An 18575-nucleotide genomic window follows, 5' to 3' on the forward strand; every position below is an offset into this window, starting at 1 on the left:
GGCAACCCCGTCAGCCCTCGGGTGCTGCGACTACTAGCTCAGTGCCACCCCCTACTGGCACTGGGTCGCCAAGAGAGGGCTGGGATTTATTTATTTTTTTATTTTTTAATCCCATTTTATATCCCGCCCTTCTCCGAAGACTCAGGGCGGCTTACAATCTAAAGCACAAATCAACGTGCTTAGCAATGCTGTCCTCGGGATGCTGTCCTCCGTCCGATTGCTTCGGAGAGCATCTCTCAAGTAGACTTTAGTCAGGTTCCCCAGATTCTCCTCAACTTTAGGGAGAAGGTCGGCGGCGTTGCTCCCTGACCTGGGTCACCAGGGCAGTACCAGCTGTCCGGGTCTCGCTCTCTCCAAGACCTCCCTGTCTCCTTTACCAGGCCCGGACCGCCTCAGCATGAGGCGGGCGCAGCTGCCCAGCCTCCTGGCCTCGCTGCTCCTTCTGGTCTCGCAAGTGTCCCTCGGAGCCAGACCAGCGGCCGACCTCGAGGGTAGTGCAGAAAGCGACCTGACCCTGCGGCTGCGGTTCCCCGAGGAAAACCGCGCCGGATCCCGCCAGCCGCTGCAACCTGTTCCCGAGCCAGACGGGGCGAGCCTGTGGCTGCGATCTCTGCGCCGTCTATCTCCGGAGGAAGAAGAATTGCGTCGACGTCTCGCCGAACTGAGCGACCGACTCAAACGCCACGAGCCGCCCCTCTCGATCGACCTCACCTTCCACCTCCTCCGCCACATGATGGAGATCTCCCGGGCGCAGAGCCAGCAAGCCCAGGCAGAGTTAAACCGTCAACTCTTGGACTCGGTAGGCAAGTGAAGCCGTCAGCGAGAGCACGCAAGAGATCCTCGCCTTTGTGAGCCGATCCAGCCACTGAATCGCCCCTACTTTCTTAGGCATCGCTTGCCCCAACTCCGGCGCCTTCACAGAACATATTTGTTTATGAAATAAAACTTCTTAGGCGTCAAACGATTTCCGAGTGCGGGCTGGTGATTTGGAGGGGGGCGGGGAAGGGTGAGTTTGCGTCCTGGGCTCCACTGGTGGTCCTACCTGAGTTGTGAGGTGTCAAAGTTTGCTGTCCTGATATCAACTGTTGAGTTCAGTAGAAGGTCCCAAAGGGGCTTTCCCAAAAAAGCAACTAGATTCTTGGTTCTTTTCCTTGAAAATGCTTCGCTTCTCATCCAAGAAGCTGCTTCAGTTCAGTAGAAGGGCTTACATCATATTACTTCACACTTATTTACTGAATTAACTTATTTTCTGAGGCCGCACATTATACAAGTGATGTTAACGAATCATCTGGGTTCGAATATGGCAAACCCACCAATCAAACCAAAATTAAATGAGCCATTCTATGCATGCATTATGAAGTTTAACAGATCTCCTGATACTGTAGATCAACTCTACCAAAAGTTAATCACCTTTGGAGGGATAAAGTAATGCTGATGGAGGAAAGTAAAATGTTAGCCTGGCTAACAAAACTTCTGCAGATCTAAAAATTCAGATGTGCCTCTATTTTGATCTGCTTTACAGGAATACAGGCAGAACTTGGGTTTTGAGGCCAAAGGAAGCCTGAATTGGATCGTTGATTCTCCAGGTCAGCCTTGGTCAGACACTATGAAAAGCTAAACTCAAGTAAAATTCAAATGCTTTCAGAAAAAGGGTATCTTTCCATCAAAGGGAACGCTGTATTGCAGCCTGAAATACAGGCTAGAATTGAGCATTTTCACGTCAACTAGACAGGGAGATGGAAGCACTATGTATACTAGCTATAGGGGGTGTCTCAATTCCCCATTGACCCTCCCCCTCCACAAATGCCCTTCTCAAATGCCCATGACTCCTTTGCCTTGTGCTCCAACTTCAAGAGTAGCACCATGGACAGCAGCACTGCTTAGACCCCTTAAAAAGCACAAGCTCCTTCCAAACCAATCTTTTCACTGGTGCTGGTTGCTGATGCTAACAATGAGCAGCGTTTTGCCTTTTCCCCAATTGGAGGGTGCTCTGATCGGTCAAAAACAGCAGGTCAGGAAGGCAGATTAGACTTCCTTCGTAATCTTTTAAAAATTGTAAATAATGTAAATGGCCACTCATCTCATAAAGTTGTACCTACAGAAGATGGAGTTTCACTGTTGATGTCCTCCTGCTCCAACGTACCTCAAATATAGAGATGCCACTTTTCCTCAGTGTAAATTTGAAACTGGTCAAAGTAACATTTAGATTCATCCACGTTCAAAGGATGGAACAGGTTACCTCTTCCTTAACCCAGGAATAGGGTGGAAGGATTGAGAGTAAAGTGTTTCTAAACCAGGCTAAAACCATGTCTATGGCTGACCCTCTTTTTCCCAGCACAAGAAAACGTTTTAGACAGCCCTTGATGAGTTGGGGAAAAGCTGTTGTGGTTTAACAAAAGAACCACTTCTGGTAGGAGGGAGTTGAGGAACTACTGCAGATAGCCTCTGCGAATGATAAATGCAGAAATGTATGAATGAGCACCCTTTGGAAAATTTCACCATCCATGCCTATGAATCTCATTTTTTCCCTCCAAAGAAAGGAATCGAACAGAATCTCTCACCCAATGAACCTTGCCAGAATTGCTGTTAGCAAATAAGTCACAACTTTATTGTCTTCATAAATTAAAAAGCCAAATGGTATAGGGAGAAGAGGAGCATAGAAGAAAGCAAGAAAAAGATGCATGGAGAAAGAAAATTTAGTGGGAACCAAGAAAAACTTCTGGTGGTGAGGAGGAAGAAGTATGGGATGGGACTGAACGGAACACTTCTCCAGCTGCTTCTGTCTTCAAAGTGACTTTTCAATATTGGCCTGATGGAAAAAAACAAGGTACACATCCAGTGGGAAATAAAATGTGCCAGAGTGCTTCCCAGCTGATCCAGGCCTTATGAATGTCCCAGTCAAAGCAAGAAAGCTCACTAATGCGCACACTATCCTTTCCTGGTAACAAATCCTCTTCTTTCAATTTTATTCCTTTATTCCTTTATTCACTCAGAAAGCAAAGAGTTGGGGGAAGGAACCAGAGGGTGAATGCTGGGAGAAACGTTGCCAATAAAAACCCAAAGCCTCAAGAGCAGGAAAGAAGACCCAAAATAGTCAAAGATCAACAGCCATAAGTTGCCAAAATTCTGCCCACTTTTTCTGGGTTAGGAAGCAAACTTATTTCCCACTGCTTTGGAAACAGTCAAACCTACTCTGTTCCCTTCCTCCAATTCTGGCTGATGGTGTATTTCTTTTCATTGTGTTTACATGTCATTGAAAAAAATTGTGATAAAAGGTTATCTATTTTCTTCTCTATAGTACAGTGCCAGGCAAGTACGCAACATGAGAGAAAATTCCATTCAGAGCATCCCTAGAAACTTCCTATGTAGGCATCCCATCAAGAGAACATCTGGTTGTTGGGACTCATTCCTGAAGATTCCTTTTCATCCCCCTCCTGGTCCTCTCATTCTCTGCTAATTAAGGAAGCTGTCCAGGAGAAGGGAGACTTACCCCGAGGTGGTGCACTTGGTGGCTTTGGTCTGAATCGAGACAGGTTCTCTCCATCTAGAGAGAGAAAGAGATGCGTGAAATTAGGATTCCACATTTCATAGCTAAGGTTGAGGTTAGCTCAAGAGGAAAGGAGAGAAGTACTCAGAACTGTGATTATAAAATCACAGGCAGAAATAGCCCCATTTCCATTATATGTGACTCCATCACTCAGAAATATTTTAATCTATTAGCTCACCTATGCTTAAGTGAGCTAAATATATTAAAATAATTCCTGAGAATGCTTTCCTCTTCAAGTTCTTAATATGGATTATAATGAGGACATTTCTAAGAAGATTGTGGCTCAAACAGGACAGGTAGGAAGAAAAAATCATTTAGATTTTCTGATAAAGGTCTTGCGAGTGGTAAAATCTGAATGCAGTCAGAGCTACTCATTACTCTCTACCCATCTCTCATTTCAGCCTTTCAACTCACCTTCTGCTCCTTCAGGAGCCTCCGATCCTTCTGGATGGTCTTCCTCTCCAGCTTCACCACTTCCTTCTGGGATAATTCCTTCAGTCTCAGTTTCCTCCCCAGAAACATCTGAGAGGGAAGCAGGGTGGGGGTGCAAAGCAGGCATATGTGAAAATAACAACTTTCTATTATTCATCTACCTTAAATCACTAAACATAGATTTTTCCAACGTGCTTTTTGAATGCTAACATTATGTAGACAGACATTTCAAAAATATGCAATTCCACACTCATGATGCATAATTACCATATAGGTTTTGTATAATTTCCTTCCTAAGTCATACTTGTTCTAAATACATTTTTCAGAAAACAACCACAAACAAAAGCAAAATATTTTAATATTTCTGAGTAAAGAAAGTCCTTTAGTTTTAGTGTAAATTTGTTGGCCCAATTAATATCCTATCTAGTTCAATAACATCCTTTCATGACATGCAGGAATTCACTTTTAAGAGTTGTGATGCAGATTTACAAAAAAAAGGTTTAAAGAAAAATAACTTTTTTGTATATTTTTCCCAAATACACCAGCACTAGGGCTTTAAACTGCGTGTATCATCTGGTTACTGATCCATTTTCTGGATTTGCATAATATGCTAGCTTTATATGTTGTGCAAATATAGACATTAGGCTTTTAGCTGACTCAGGTATGTTGTCTGAACCAGCCACAAAATTCTTTATTGGTTTGATGCTGATGTTGATTTTTGCACCATAAGCCAAATATCTATTTCCTTCAAACCCAAAAATTATATAAATGATGTTGTGGGTCTGCAGAAATATCTCATTACACATCAGTCTTGCTTTCAAATGCCTGCTGTTGAACTACTGAGTGCTCCAGACAATGACTTGTCATTTTATGCTATAGGAATTTTGTTAAGTCAAGTTCAAAATGGCTTGGATCATTCTCTTTGAAATACTCTAAAACTTCCATCTATAGCCTCTCCACCAATAATCCTATGGCTCCTTCTTCTCCATTCCTCAAATCACTGATCGTTGCAATGCCCCCTTCCTTAGATACAGGCTTTTTCACCCTACAGCAGACATGTCAAACACAAGGCCCGGGGGCCAGATCCGGCCCACGAAGTGGTTTCATGCGGCCCGTGAAGCCATCCTGGAAACAGTGAAGGAACGTCCCCCACTGCCTTGGCCCTGGCCCAGAGACCCTCCTCCTGCCAGAGACCCTCAGATCTGTCCCACTCCTGCCCAGGCCCCCATAGGCACCCTTGATGCAAACGATGTAGAGCTGGCCACGCCCACCCAGTAGGCCATACGCACTCTAGCCACGCCCACCCAGTAGGCCACGCCCACCCAGGCCATACCCACCCTGGCCCCTTGAGGGCAACCGCAATGCTGATGTGGCCCTCAATGAAATTGAGTTTGACACCCCTGCCCTACAGAGTTAGAGTTAAGGTTTCAGTTCCTTGGTGACAAATCCCTTCTTAGACAGGGAACGTGTAACTTAATGAGAAACTAAAAAGAATGGCACTCAAATGGAGGAACAGCAGCAAAATGTTTCAGTCCAGCCACTCTCACCTGTCTGAAATTCAATAGTTCTCAGCATTTCAGCAACATGATCTACATTGATAGAGAAATGCTCCATGTTTTCATAGCCAGGCTCAGGTCGGCTGCTCATGGATACCTTGGACATATCTGTGATCCTGTAGAAAAGAGGCATGGTGAAGTCTATCTGATGCATATCTCCTTCCACCAAAAGAGTAGAGATGGGAACTGGCAGTGGGCAGCAGAAGATTCCTTTCTCTCCAAAATGACACAACAGTGTGCATGTGATTGGCTATTTTTGACTCCTCCCTTCTTTCTCTAGTCTGCTTCCAGCAAATAATGAACTAAAGACGTCAGCTGAAATGGCTTCAAAACTGTCCCCACCAAGATCCTGGGAAGTATCATTCCAGCTGCGCATAGCATTTTTCTAAGGCCAGGTATCATGGCTTACTGCTGCCAATTGTGACTTCTATCAAAATGTTCTATCAATCTAAGTAAAGTTAATAATAATAATAATAATAATAATAATAATAATAATAATAATAATAATAATAATAATAATAATAATAATAATAATAATAATATAAAGTTGGAAGGGACCTTGGAGGTCATCTAGTCCAACCCCCTGCTCAGGCAGGAAACCCTATACCATTTCAGGCAAATGGCTGTCCAGTCTCTTCTTAAAAACCTCCAGTGTTGGAGCATTCACCACTTCTGGAGGCAGGTTGTTCCACTGGTTAATTGTTCTAACTGTCAGGAAGTTTCTCCTTAGTTCTAGGTTGCTTCTCTCCTTGACTAGTTTCCATCCGTTGCTTCTTGTCCTGCTTTCAGGTGCTTTGGAGAATAGCTTGACTCCCTCTTCTTTGTGGCAGCCCCTGAGATATTGGAACACTGCTATCAGTTAAACTTAGGTAGGGGAGGAGCACGAGGAAGAGCTCTCTATTATTTCAAAACATATGAAGTATATGTTTATGTGTTTGTGTAGGAAACAAATATTTGAAAGCTATAAGAAAATACGTTTTCTGTTACTGTTTTCATTGCTCTGTCCTATAGAGAAATTGTGTGATTTGATCTACTGTTAATGCTAACTTACAGCAGCATCTTACTGAAAGTGAACAGAAGGCAAAGCTGTTTATTTAGTCTTGGGCTTAACATTTAGTTGACAAAGTTTCTTCAGCCTTAGACATAATACTTAGTTGCCGAAATCTATGTTGAGAAAGATTCCTGTGTGACTCAGAAGCTGGCTCCAGAATTGTAAGCATGGATATGATTCAGAATAACGTTAACATATCAACCAGCAAAATCTACAGCACTGACTAATCCTGAATCCAGAAGGAATCCCACTGCTGTGGTTGTTTAAGGAGGAGAGGAAGATTCCAGTGAGCGTAAAATAACAAATCACAAATTTGTGGGCTTTGGAGAGACAGACACCAGCCTAACTGGATCAAAGAACAGAGTATGAATTACTACTCAGAAGTGAACCTCTGTTTAACTTTGCTGTTGATTAACATGTTAACTATTTTTTCTTCATGTATATAATGGATGACATATCAGACTGGGTTGCAATTAGATGCAGCAGTTTATAAATCTTGGACCTGTTTCATAAGAGGGAAAGCTATTGTTACATTTGTCACTGTAGAACAAGGGGAGAATAATATGTGGTTTTGTTTTTTGTCCATTTAACTCCCATTTTTAATTGTCTAGTTTTGTTTTGTCCTTGTTAATCTTTTTTTTTTGAACTTTGTATTTTAATCTTCTGAATAAAATAAAAAATACACACAAAAAATGAATTTCTGATATCTTGAGTGCTACTGTTGAGTGCCAGTTGGGCCACTGAAGGATGATATTAAGGCTCAGGGCCTGGACCTTTGCTCCTGTTGCTTCTACTCACTTTTTGATCAGCTCCTTTGACTGCTGCAGGAAAGAAAGAGAGAATCTTCAGCATCAATGAAGCAGAAAACAACTATATCCCCAAGTTTTAAATCACCGAATCTTCCAAGTTGCAAGTACGATCCTGCTTCTCTCCTTCCCTTACCTGTTCATCCTTAAGAAAGCTGACAGTATATCCTGCTTCTTGCTGATTGACTTAAACTGGCTCCAGGCTTGCCCTGGTCCCCCACCCTGTCCTGCCACACCTGTATGCACCTGCAGATAGAGGGCCATCTGGGGTTCCTCCATGGACTGGATGGCTGACTCAACCAGCTTAGAGGAGACCTCAAGGTGGTCGCCATATTGCCGGATAAGCCCTCGCACCCTTTGGACTTTTTCCTCTTGCTCTCGTCCAATTTCTTGCAACAGCTCTTTTTTGCGTTCCTCCAGGATGCTGTACAAAGAGTCAAAGCGCAGACAAAGATGCTGCTTCTGTCGCCGAGCATTATCCTGCCAGAGATGGAGTACATGAGCTATTATTTTAAAAGTTCTATTTCCACCACATGTTAAAGTTAACTAAATGTCATAATGAGATCAATAAATACTACAAGTGTACGTTTCCCTGTTTTTCCTCTTATTTGCTCCCAGAAGGCTCCAACTTTTCTCCAACTTTCATATGGGAGAAAGAAGGAAGCTTACAGGTAACTTACGACCACAATTGAGTCCAACATTTTCATTGCTAAGCAAAGCAGTTGTTAAGTAAGTTGCACTGCATTTTTCATTTTTTTGGCAAGTTGTTAAGCGAATCGTTGCAGTTGTTAAGTGAATAATAATATCAGTTGCCAAACACCTGAATTTTGATCATGTGACCATGGGGATGTTGCAGCAGTCATAAGTCATTTTTCCCAGTGCCATTGTAACTTTGAACAGTCACTAAATGAATAGTTGTTAGTCAAGGATTACCCGTATTGGCATGTTGTGCAGAAATAAATATCTCTAGAGAGCATCCAAAAAATAAATTGAATGATTTTATCCTCACCTCGATAGTTTTACAGATCTCTTCCATTTGGGTGATGATGGCTTGGATACGGTCATTCCCCGCCACTAACATGGCAATGCCATCACTCAACTCTCCCTGCAGACATAGGAAGGGGAAACTTAATGGCTGGGCTCACACTACTGAACGAAATGCACAGAATAAAACAGGTATTCATAAAGCCTGTCATGCCTTAGCAAATATACAAGCTTACTGTAATAGACATATTGTAATGGCCTAGTTCACACTGCTCATTAAGGCAACACTCCAAACCACAAACTACTCAAATTCATTTGAGACTTGAAATGTCTCACTTAAAGATATGCATAGAGGCTACATTCTGAGACTATGCCTTGATGAGCCATAGACTAATACTGCTGCATGATTATTTTTTTATCCCATTTATATCCTGCCCTTCTCCGAAGACTCAGGGCGGCTTACAATCTAAGAAGCACAAATCAATGTGCTTAGCAATAGCCTTCATTCTATGTATATGCCTGCTTATTAGGGCTTTCGCGCCCGCCCCCAAGCAGCATTTTTACAAAGTCAGCTTATTTACCTTATGGCTCATCAGGGCTTAGTCTCAGAGTCCATTTCCCCCAAAGTCTAACTCTATGTATATGTTCAAGAAGACAGGAAGATTACAGTGCAGGGGCTGTGGACATGTTTCTGCTTCTGTTGCTTGATTGTGCAGCCAACATAATGAGTAACAGGTCGGATGGAGTAATTCTAGGGAATCTTCCCTCTTGAGATCAGGGAAGAGGATGATGCAAGTCATAAGGCGACTGAAAGGCCCACCCTGGATGGGCTCTTGTCCAAGGAAACAAGGAAGTAGTATGGAAGGGAAGCAGCGGAGAAGAGGAAAAACCCCAATCAACACTACCTGGGTGCTCATGATCCAGGCACTTTCTTCCATACCCATAAACATACCTGATACATGAATAGGTTATTTGTGGTCCTGACAATTCTCCTATGTGACAGCTGACTCGGAAACCAACATTTTAAGACATAATATCAGCCCTGGATCACAATGCTGTTAATTGCTAAATTGGGCAGCAGCATCTAACATGTGTAACAGTTTCTCCCCCACAAGACTCAGACTATTTTTGCTCTTTTGGACAGCATTGCTGGTAGCCTAATTTAGCAAACTATGAGTAGAAAGAAGACAGGATCTTCTCCTTTCATTTCCCCTCTTTCTCTCCCCACCACCACTCCTTGTACCTTCTGGCGCTTATAAATGTTGGTCAGAGGAGCCACTTCACAGTCTTTGTGGGCTCCAAAGACTTTGCACATAGAGCAGGTTGGAACTTCACAGTTCAAGCAGTATATGTTGATCTTTTCATCTTCGTGTTCTTCACACATCAGCTGCTGCTCTGCCTTGGTATGGAGAGGCCTGGCCACAGCATAAACAGAGATTGAGAGAGATGTTGAATGATCTACCCTGGCTCAAAAGCCTTTCTATTTTTCTTAAGGTCATCATGTCAACTGATGCTCCTTTTTGAAATAGTGCAGCATGCCAAGAGGCCCAATTTTTATTTCCAAAGAAAAATATTTTAGCCCTTTGTGTTCCAAACAGACATTCAGGTAAAGGTGGGCAGCAAGGAAACCTTAGGATCTGAGATGGAGATGGATTTCAGTTTGGTTCCATGAAAAACATGCAGTGACCAAGAGACAGCCAAGGCTTTGGTTCTACCATCAATGCTTAGCTACCATGATCCTTCCTTTGGTTGATGATAGCAATGCAATGTTAGTGTAATCAGCATATCTGATAGCTTTATATGATTCAAATTATTGATGAGTTTAACCCTTTTCTTGGTACCGTGTTTAGATTAGGTTAGGTATTTAAAGAATTATATTCTTTTTCAGTGCATAAAGAAGAACCAAATCCCAAAGCAATTTTGAAAATCACAATGTGTATAGGGGAACAGAGTCTTTTTGAAGAAGCACCCATGCAAAGAGGATCTCTTCTCCTCCCTGTCCAGCATTTTATGTAAGCCTGGTGGTAGGTGATGAGTTCCACTGAGGACATAGCAAACTAGATCTGTCTGAAGGATCAGACATGATATTGCTGCAGATCAGCAGCCAGAGGTTGAATTCTGGCCAACAAAATCTCTGGAGACAAAGAGAGATTGCAACATTACCTACTAATACTCTGGACAGCTGCTCCTCATGTGTAAACTGCAGTAATTAAGGTTTGTTCAGGTAGTTCACAAGTTGAACGGCTGAGAATTGAATCCACCAAGCTCACAGCCATAATATAGCCTATATTATGGACACAAAGTTCTGCCAAGTCTCATTTCTTAAACACTTATGGAAATTGCTTTTTTTACTGTTTTTCAACTATTAAGAACCTTCCAACTGACAAGTCTTATAACATGCACTGGGGGACTTCCCTTTAATCCTCAGCAAAATAAGTTTTAAGATAAGTTTAAGAACATAACAATTGTCTGTGTGTTGGGTGGAGGGAGGATAATCAGCAGAAGAGCAATTAGAATGTTATTCAGTAAATGGACTAAAGGTCCAGATGGATTTGAAATAAGATTTTGAAATTAGTTATAAGAATCTTTCCCATGAGAAAATATTGTTGTTTTGAATTCTTAAAAGAAAATATAATAAAATGGAAACTTGAGAGACACTAAAGGAAACCAAAGGCAACTAAAGATTACAATTAAAGGACAAGAACACTTCAGTTTGACTTACTAACACAGAATGGAGCAAAATACAAAATAACATTAAACACATCAAAGGATATTTTTGAACAATGGATCCAGAATTTAATTTTAGAAGTGTCTACCACTATAGATAGACTGTGTTCAGATATTAAGGAAGAAGAACAAGTTGTCCTGGATAAGACTGAGATTGATCTAAAAGTGATATCTTAAAATATCAAGCTTCATGGAAGATATGGAAAAATATTACATTGGATATAAAAATTAATTCAGTTTTTAATAATTAAAAGGGATATACAAATGGCAAATAAAAAGAACTTGGATAAATTTCTTATATTGGAATTACAAAACAGACCTGAAGGATTTTATGAGAAGCAACAGAGAAAAAGAAAACAAGCCATAGCACATTCCTCTTTCTGCCCTTTCTATTTTTTCATTTTTTAAATTTCTGGTAAGCAATTTTTATCTATAGAATTGTAATGCTCAGTGCTTTTTTTGTAAAAGAAAAAGGTGCCGGAACTCACACATGTCATACAACCCGCCTTGCCTACCCTACAAGGTTCCATCCAAAAAAGGTGCCGGAACTCCGATCTGAGCGTTCTATGACAAAAAAAGCCCTGGTAATGCTTAATAAATTTATTTTAAAAGACAGCTTTGTAATAGGTCATTAACATGACAAAGGGCTGGCAGAAGCATGCCTTTATTTTTTAAAAATAAATATTATAATACCGGTATCACATATTAGGCTGTATTGTTATTGGTTTCTCCCTTTTTTGGAATAGTGCATGAAAGAGAAAATGCGTTTGCAAAAGTGAGAGGAATATTTTGCTTGCCAGGAATGTGAGAGTACCCTACCCTTTAAACAGATCTTGCCACCAAAGATTATGAATACAGTAATCCAGTAATACTAAAATCCTATGCAAATAAAGAACTGAGAACTGGTATCAGTATTAGCATGCCTTTCTGAAAAACAAGTTCTAGCTTTGGGGAGTTGGCTCTGTCTAATCCTTACAGATTATGAACTCTGCTCTTGTAAGAGCCAACAGTGTGTTAGATATACAGGCTGACACGTATCTGGATGTATTAAGTAGAAAAATGCATATGAAAGCAAGAAAAGCATTTAGGAAGGAAGGTGATGAGGAAGTAGGAAGGATAAGATTTGAGAGGCCCAGCCAAGGATTCAATCTCTGACAGGCTTTGAAGGAGGAAAGAGAGTTGAAGTAATCAAAAGGAAAATTCTGGTTCTAGTCCTTTATTTGGAACACAAAGATTTTGGAGCAACAGAAAAGTCTGAGCACAACACGCATATCTCAGGTGCAGGATGACTACCACCAGTGTTGAAACAGAAATCATGGGACTCTACACGTAACTTACCGAGAGGATTCTTGCTTGTAGATATCAATTATGTTTTCCACCAAAAGGTTGCGTTGCAGGCCATAAACTCCATGCCGGTCCAGCACGACTTCATGCCGACAGGATGGGCACCGGAATCGGCCTCCTGAGGACACTGAAGTAGATCCACGAGACTGCCACAGGGGGTTGGAGGCCTGGCAAGGACGCGATGGGAAAGTTGGTCTTGCTGAGGTTCAGTATGACTTACTTACCCATTTCTTAAAAGTGTGGCTCTTCTAGGAAGCAGCAACAGAAACCCAGGAGGGCATTCTGAACACCAATAACATTCCTCGACCCCAGGACAGGTCATGCAAATAGATCCTCCACCAGCTACTATTACAAGAGTTGGCAACTGCAGAGATCACTGCCATAGGCAGACATTGGCAAAGGATTATTCTCAGCCATCCCCTGGCCTGAGTCCCACTTGCCAGAGTAACTCGCCATACATGGTAACTCATTCTCCAACTCACATGTGAGTTCTAGGATATATTCAGACAGTTGAATGATGGTCTAGTAGTGACTAAGAAGTGCAAAAGTTAAATGGGACAACCTCACTCTTCCAACAGGGTCTTACAAGTTTGGTATAAGATGTGGCCACTTGGAAGAGAGAGCTCCTTTAATTGATAAATAAAATAAAATAAAAATCTAAATTAGATAACATCCCATCTCCTTTGCTCCCTTCCTCTTCATCTTGGTCACTTTAATCTTAGCTGAATTTTAAATTTAAGATACCTATTTATTGTTTCAATGTTTAACATGGCATTTTTATTCAATGATTGTAAACTGCCTAAAATAACCTTTGGTGAGATGGGCAGCACATAAGTAAAATAATAAAATAAAATAATAAAGCAAAAATAAATAATAAAATAATATAGAACATCCTGAGAAATATTTTAATGCAATTTTTAATTTATTGTTTTTTATATTTTAGCTTTTGAAGAAATTTAATAAATTGTATTTTTTTTTAAAAAAAGAAAATCCTAGTCTGAAAATTTCAACTGTTGTTGTTTACACTGAAAACTCTTGGATGCATTACAAGGCCTTCAGGGGTCAGTTGGCTTCAATAGGCTCTCCTGCTCCAATATTAGAGCAAATAGCAGTGAAATGAAATTTGAGCCAAGAAGCAGAACAAAAGCACTGATTTGTCAATTTGAGGTCTGAAAGAAATTCTTTTAGGTAAAATACATAAGACACCATTTAATTCAAAGGAACAAATTAATACATTTTCCTTCTGAGGGAAAGATATTGAAAGAATGCTGTAGGGCAGTCATGTCAAACGCAAGGCCCGGGGGCCAGATCCGGCCCGTGAAGTGGTTTCACGCGGCCCGCAAAGCCATCCTGGAAACAGTGAGGGAACGGCCCCCACTGCCTTGGCCCTGGCCCAGAGACCCTCCTTCTGCCAGAGACCCTCAGATCTGTCCTGCTCCTGCCCAGGCCCCCATAGGCCCCCTTGATGCGAACGATGTAGAGCTGGCCACGCCCACCCAGTAGGCCATATGCACTCTAGCCACGCCCACCCAGTAGGCCACGCCTACCCCTGGCCACACCCACCCGGCCCCCTGAGGGCAACCGCAATGCTGATGCGGCCCTCAATGAAATTGAGTTTGACACCCCTGCTGTAGGACTTTCTTCTGGGCAATACGCAGTTCTATCTTTTTTTTATAAATTAATGTGCTAAGGGCCTATTTAAGTGCATGGAAATCTTGGGTGGATTTTCCTTACGTGTGAATGCTATACCAGGAACTGCCCATGGGAAAAAAACCGGTAGTTATTTCACTGAATTTTAACACAATGTAGTTAAAAGTGAATTAAATTCAATGAATATAAGATGTCCCATATATTCAATTTTCCCTTGCTACATTAAAAAAGGAACATTCAGAAAGTCTTTGCAGAAGGCCTAGAGTTTGAACGAGGAATGGTCATCATAGCTGACCTTCCCACAAGATGAGAAGAACAGATGATACTAGAGAAGGTAGAATTCTGATTCAAAGAGATATCGTGTACACAAGGAATTAAGGTCCCAACCAACAGAGTGAAATTCAACAGATCTTTATGTGCAAAGGAATAAAGCCATAAGAAAATGGGGATTTAGTTTGGTAAAAGTACCGAAGATGAGTAGTAAAGTCTCAAAGTGGCTAAAAAAAATGCTTTAAAAGATTATTGTCTCCAGATCACAGACAAGTTCTACTTTGCTCTGCAATAGTCAATCCATGTTGCTTGGGATACATTTCAAGCAAAAGGCAGCATATTTTATTAGGTTAAAAACAGAGACAGGAAGCAAATAAAAAAGCTAGCACTGCTTCCTGCAGCACACTGGACTCTTACATGGTTTATTTGTGGAGTGAACCCAACAAAAGTGAACAATTTTACACAATATATTTTATTTGTGGCCTCTAGGTGGCACCGGTCATGCACAGATTATTCTTCCTCTGCAAAGAAGTAACCTTACTCTCATTCTAATTAACATCACTTCTTTCCTTCTTATTTTTGTAAAAGTGCAAAACATGCACTTTTGTTAGTTTTGTTAAAGTCATTTTGTTTAATGAATTTAAAGACTATATCTTGGTGTCTTGCCTTTAGAGATGGTCTAGATTGCTTAGTTTTCTCAGAAAAGGATTTAATTCTTGAGCCTTAAAGGTATCCCACAATTCTGGTGGTGTTGATGGACATGTACACAACAGGTTTTATTTATTTATTTTAATCCCATTTATATCCCGCCCTTCTCCGAAGACTCAGGGCGACTTACAATTTAAGCACAAACCAATGTGCTTAGCAATAGCCTTCATTCTATGTATATGCCTGCTTATTAGGGCTTTTGCCCCCCCCCCCAAGCGGCATTATTACAAAGTCAGCTTATTGCCCCCATTTTACCTACCTCAGAAGGATGGAAGGCTGAGTCAACCTTGAGCCTGGTGGGACTCGACCCTGCACTAATTGCAGGCAGCCGGTGTTACTTAAGGAGGCATTAGCCCACTGCGCCACCAAGAATCAAGATTTAGATTTTCTAGAATTTGTCCAGAGAGATAGAAAATCCTAGCAATGGTGGTAAGGGTGGCATTTCCTCACTAGGATCATAAACAATGCCAGGTAACCTCTTTTTCTGTTGTGTCCCCATAATGTGGCTTTCATCTCATACACCACCCATACTCAAGGCAGATTTAAATTGTTATTTGCTGTTTAAAGTAGTGTTCCCTTTTAAGTAAGGAATAAAAGCTCTGGCTGTTTTACTGTGGGTACAATTGACTTGTAACCACAATTGGGACAGTGATTGTTAAGTGAGAACACCCAACTTTATCATCTTTTTTGCCATGGTTAAGCAAATCACTGTAGTTGTTAAGTGAATTGCATGGTCATTAAGCAAATCCAGCTTCCCCTATTGACTTTGCTTGTTGGAAGTCAACTGGGAAGGTGAGAAATGGCAATCACATGACCCTGGAGTTCTACAAGCATCATAAATAAAGTGTCCAAATTTTGATCACATGGCCATAGAGATGTTGCAATGGCATAAGTGCAAGGATTAGTTGTATGTTTTCAGTGACTTGTAACTCTGAACAGTTTCTAAAGAAACGTTTGAAAGTTGAGGAATATCTGCATTGCACAAAACTTCCTAAATCTGATTGCGAGATGCCTTTACTCCTACTATACACAGCAGCTGAACCTATTCAGATGGCTCTGTCTTTATTATTTTTATTATTTTTACAAATAACTCAAGACAGCAAATTTATCCAGCACACCTTCCTTCTTCTATATTCCCCACAACAACTCTGGGAGATGGGTTGGATTGAGAGAGAATGACTGGCTCAAAGTCATCCAGCTGGGTTTCACGGCTGAGGCGTGATTTGAACTCAAGACATCCTGCTTTTGAGCCTGGCGCCTTGACCACTAGACCAAACTGGCTATAAATTCAACATATTTGTATAAATGTAGTCAGCATGTAACTAAATGAGATCTAAGACCCTTTCTTTGGGTTAAAACTTTTATTTCCCACCTTGTGTTATACTTTCTTTAGATCCTAGCCAAACTGTAACAAAACAAATTATAACCGCAGCAGCCTATTTGAACAACTCACAAAAATCATCATACGCAAATCCTACTTAAATCGGTAGGATATTTTTCCCCAAATATGTTCCATTTCATCATCCAGTTCTCAATTCTATTTCTGTGTTCTTTTTCATGTTAGCCATTGTAGGTACAGGGTAAATGAGACTACCTCATTGTTACTGCCTCGAGAAAGTGGCAATGTATAGAAAATGCTCTGTAGGAGGAAGCATTTCATTGTATCAATTTCATTCTCCTCAGTGATGATACATATAAAGGCAACAGACCCTCCCCCCACACCCCTTTTCAGGCCTGTTGTAATGACCTTGCCAGGCTGATGCAAAGCGTGGCCATCCTGTCCCGAAGCTCACAGCTAGTCTTGTACCCCTCCCATTTTGGAGCTCCTGCTCAGCACAACACACAATGTCCTTCCTATCCCGTCTTCCAAACTCTCCCTTAAACTATAAACACATTGGCCTTGTTACCTCAGTCCTTTTCCACAAAACAAGATGCAACTGGCACTGCAATACTTCGGAGTCCTCTATTGCTCCTCCATCCCCTTCTCTCATTAGCCTTTTTAAGTTTTGGGAGGCAGATATTTCCCTTTATTGATGTTACTCAAAAAGTGCCATGAATATTAATGGCTATCTATAAGCAGAGAATACATAATATTTATTACATAATTATCAAAAATTATCCTTCGCTCAGAAATCGCTCAGCTTTTAGAAAGGCATCACCCGGAACGACCAGAATCCCTTTCACGTTATGCTTATCCAGAGCATTCATTGGGCTTCTTGCTCACCTGAAAGATATCGTTGGCACACTTACGACAGAGGTTGTGTTGGCAGGGCAGGATGACCACTGGTTTGGTGAACATCTCCAAACAGATGGGGCAGATAAGCTGCTTCTCCAGGCTATCCATGCTCTGTGAAGTCCCCAGCATCGGCTTGAAGCCCACGGCAAAGTTCATCCCCGCAGCACCAATTCTTGCCCACAGCGCACTCCAATAGGCTGGATGGATGACCCCCCTCAGTCCCTTTCCCTAAGTCCCAATGCCTGCCTTGCCAGTCTCTGCTCCCTCTGCCTTGTTCTGCCTGCCTGCCTGCTCCAGCTCCCCTGCTTTGGCAGTGCTGGCCTCTCTCCTTTCTGCCTTTTACACCTTGGTCTCTTCCTATTTTATTTCTACTGGGGGAATTTCCCTCCGTCCACCAAGCTTGCTTCTCTTCTTCTAGTTTGCCTGTCCAGATCTTGACTTCTTTCTGACATCATTCCGTGTCCTGAGCCTACAAGGCTATTCTTAGTAGGTCACATGACCCTAAAGGAATCCCAGCTGCCATTTTTGTCTCAGTAAACGGTGCGGGGGCAAAGCAACAGCTGTCAACGAGATCAGGTGACACTTAGTCACTATTCCACAACAAGCGATGATACCTTCAAAAGATGGCTGGCAGACTGGGGGGTGGGGGAGCATCCAGTGGCATACTCTTATGCTATATCCAAAACAGTAAGATTCAAGTATTGCTGGGGGAAAGAATTAAATCTTTTCACATATTGGATAAAAATAAAGATCTTCCACTAAAGTGTAACTGGATGTTATGTAACTGCCTGGGACCAGATAACAATTCAAATTGCAAGCATCTACTAAGGAATAAAATAAATTCTCTTATTTGCATTTCTTCAGACAGGTTTCATGAGTCCTTCGGGAAAGGGCGGTATATAAATTTAAATAAATAAATAAATATACTACAAACTGAGTTTGCAATTAAGAAATTAAGGAATGCTGTGAATATGTAAGTGGCTGTTCAGTCTCTTTTTTTGCAAGTGCAATTAAGCTATTGGCTCCTGGTTTGATTGTACTTGACACATTAGGCAGCATACTTTTCTCAACATTCAAAATGAATCATCAAAATATTAAGAGGAAACATATAAAATTGCAATCGACTTAAAAGATAACCTTTATAAATATTTTGCAAAAAAACCAAGTCTTGCAACTATAAATTCAAACCAATTTATAGCCATTAGCCAAGGACACTTAAAAAGCTACCGCTTTGAATCACACCAACCAGTCTTAGCAACATAAA

At 41.4% G+C, this 18575-nt stretch overlaps 2 protein-coding genes across 3 annotated transcripts; one reads left to right on the forward strand and one right to left on the reverse strand.

Moving 5' to 3' along the window:
- Window positions 1-397: 397 nt before the first annotated feature.
- Window positions 398-811, forward strand: UCN (urocortin; the record flags this gene model as incomplete). The annotated part of the gene is made up of 1 exon (XM_081315029.1): window positions 398-811. One exon carries the CDS (start codon window positions 398-400, stop codon window positions 809-811), a length of 414 nt encoding a protein of 137 aa, XP_081171155.1.
- Window positions 812-2586: 1775 nt separating this feature from the next.
- Window positions 2587-17839, reverse strand: TRIM54 (tripartite motif containing 54). 2 transcript variants are annotated; one of them, XM_081330629.1, is made up of 10 exons: window positions 17300-17839; window positions 12442-12614; window positions 9620-9791; window positions 8402-8497; window positions 7639-7872; window positions 7385-7407; window positions 5527-5651; window positions 3962-4069; window positions 3491-3544; window positions 2587-2809 (listed from the first exon to the last, which is right to left on the reverse strand). In XM_081330629.1, the coding sequence occupies exons 1-10, from the start codon at window positions 17465-17467 to the stop codon at window positions 2799-2801; spliced, it is 1164 nt and encodes a 387-aa protein (XP_081186755.1). In that variant the 5' UTR covers window positions 17468-17839; the 3' UTR covers window positions 2587-2798. The 2 variants fall into 2 exon arrangements, with proteins under 2 accessions (XP_081186755.1, XP_081186756.1); XM_081330630.1 differs by lacking the exon at window positions 17300-17839 and adding an exon at window positions 16983-17178.
- Window positions 17840-18575: the final 736 nt, after the last annotated feature.

The sequence above is a fragment of the Vipera berus genome, assembly GCF_964194415.1.
Source record: "Vipera berus genome assembly, chromosome: 1".
Classification (NCBI taxonomy): Eukaryota; Metazoa; Chordata; class Lepidosauria; order Squamata; family Viperidae; genus Vipera; species Vipera berus.

Coding starts and splice junctions, on each gene's coding strand:
- TRIM54 (XM_081330629.1), bottom strand. CDS start 17,467: ATGAACTTTGCCGTGGGCTTCAAGCCGATGCTGGGGACTTCACAGAGC. Junction 8,498..9,619: donor ACATTTATAAGCGCCAGAAG/GTACAAGGAGTG, acceptor CTATGTCTGCAG/GGAGAGTTGAGTGATGGCAT. Junction 4,070..5,526: donor AACTATTGAATTTCAGACAG/GTGAGAGTGGCT, acceptor CTTCCCTCTCAG/ATGTTTCTGGGGAGGAAACT.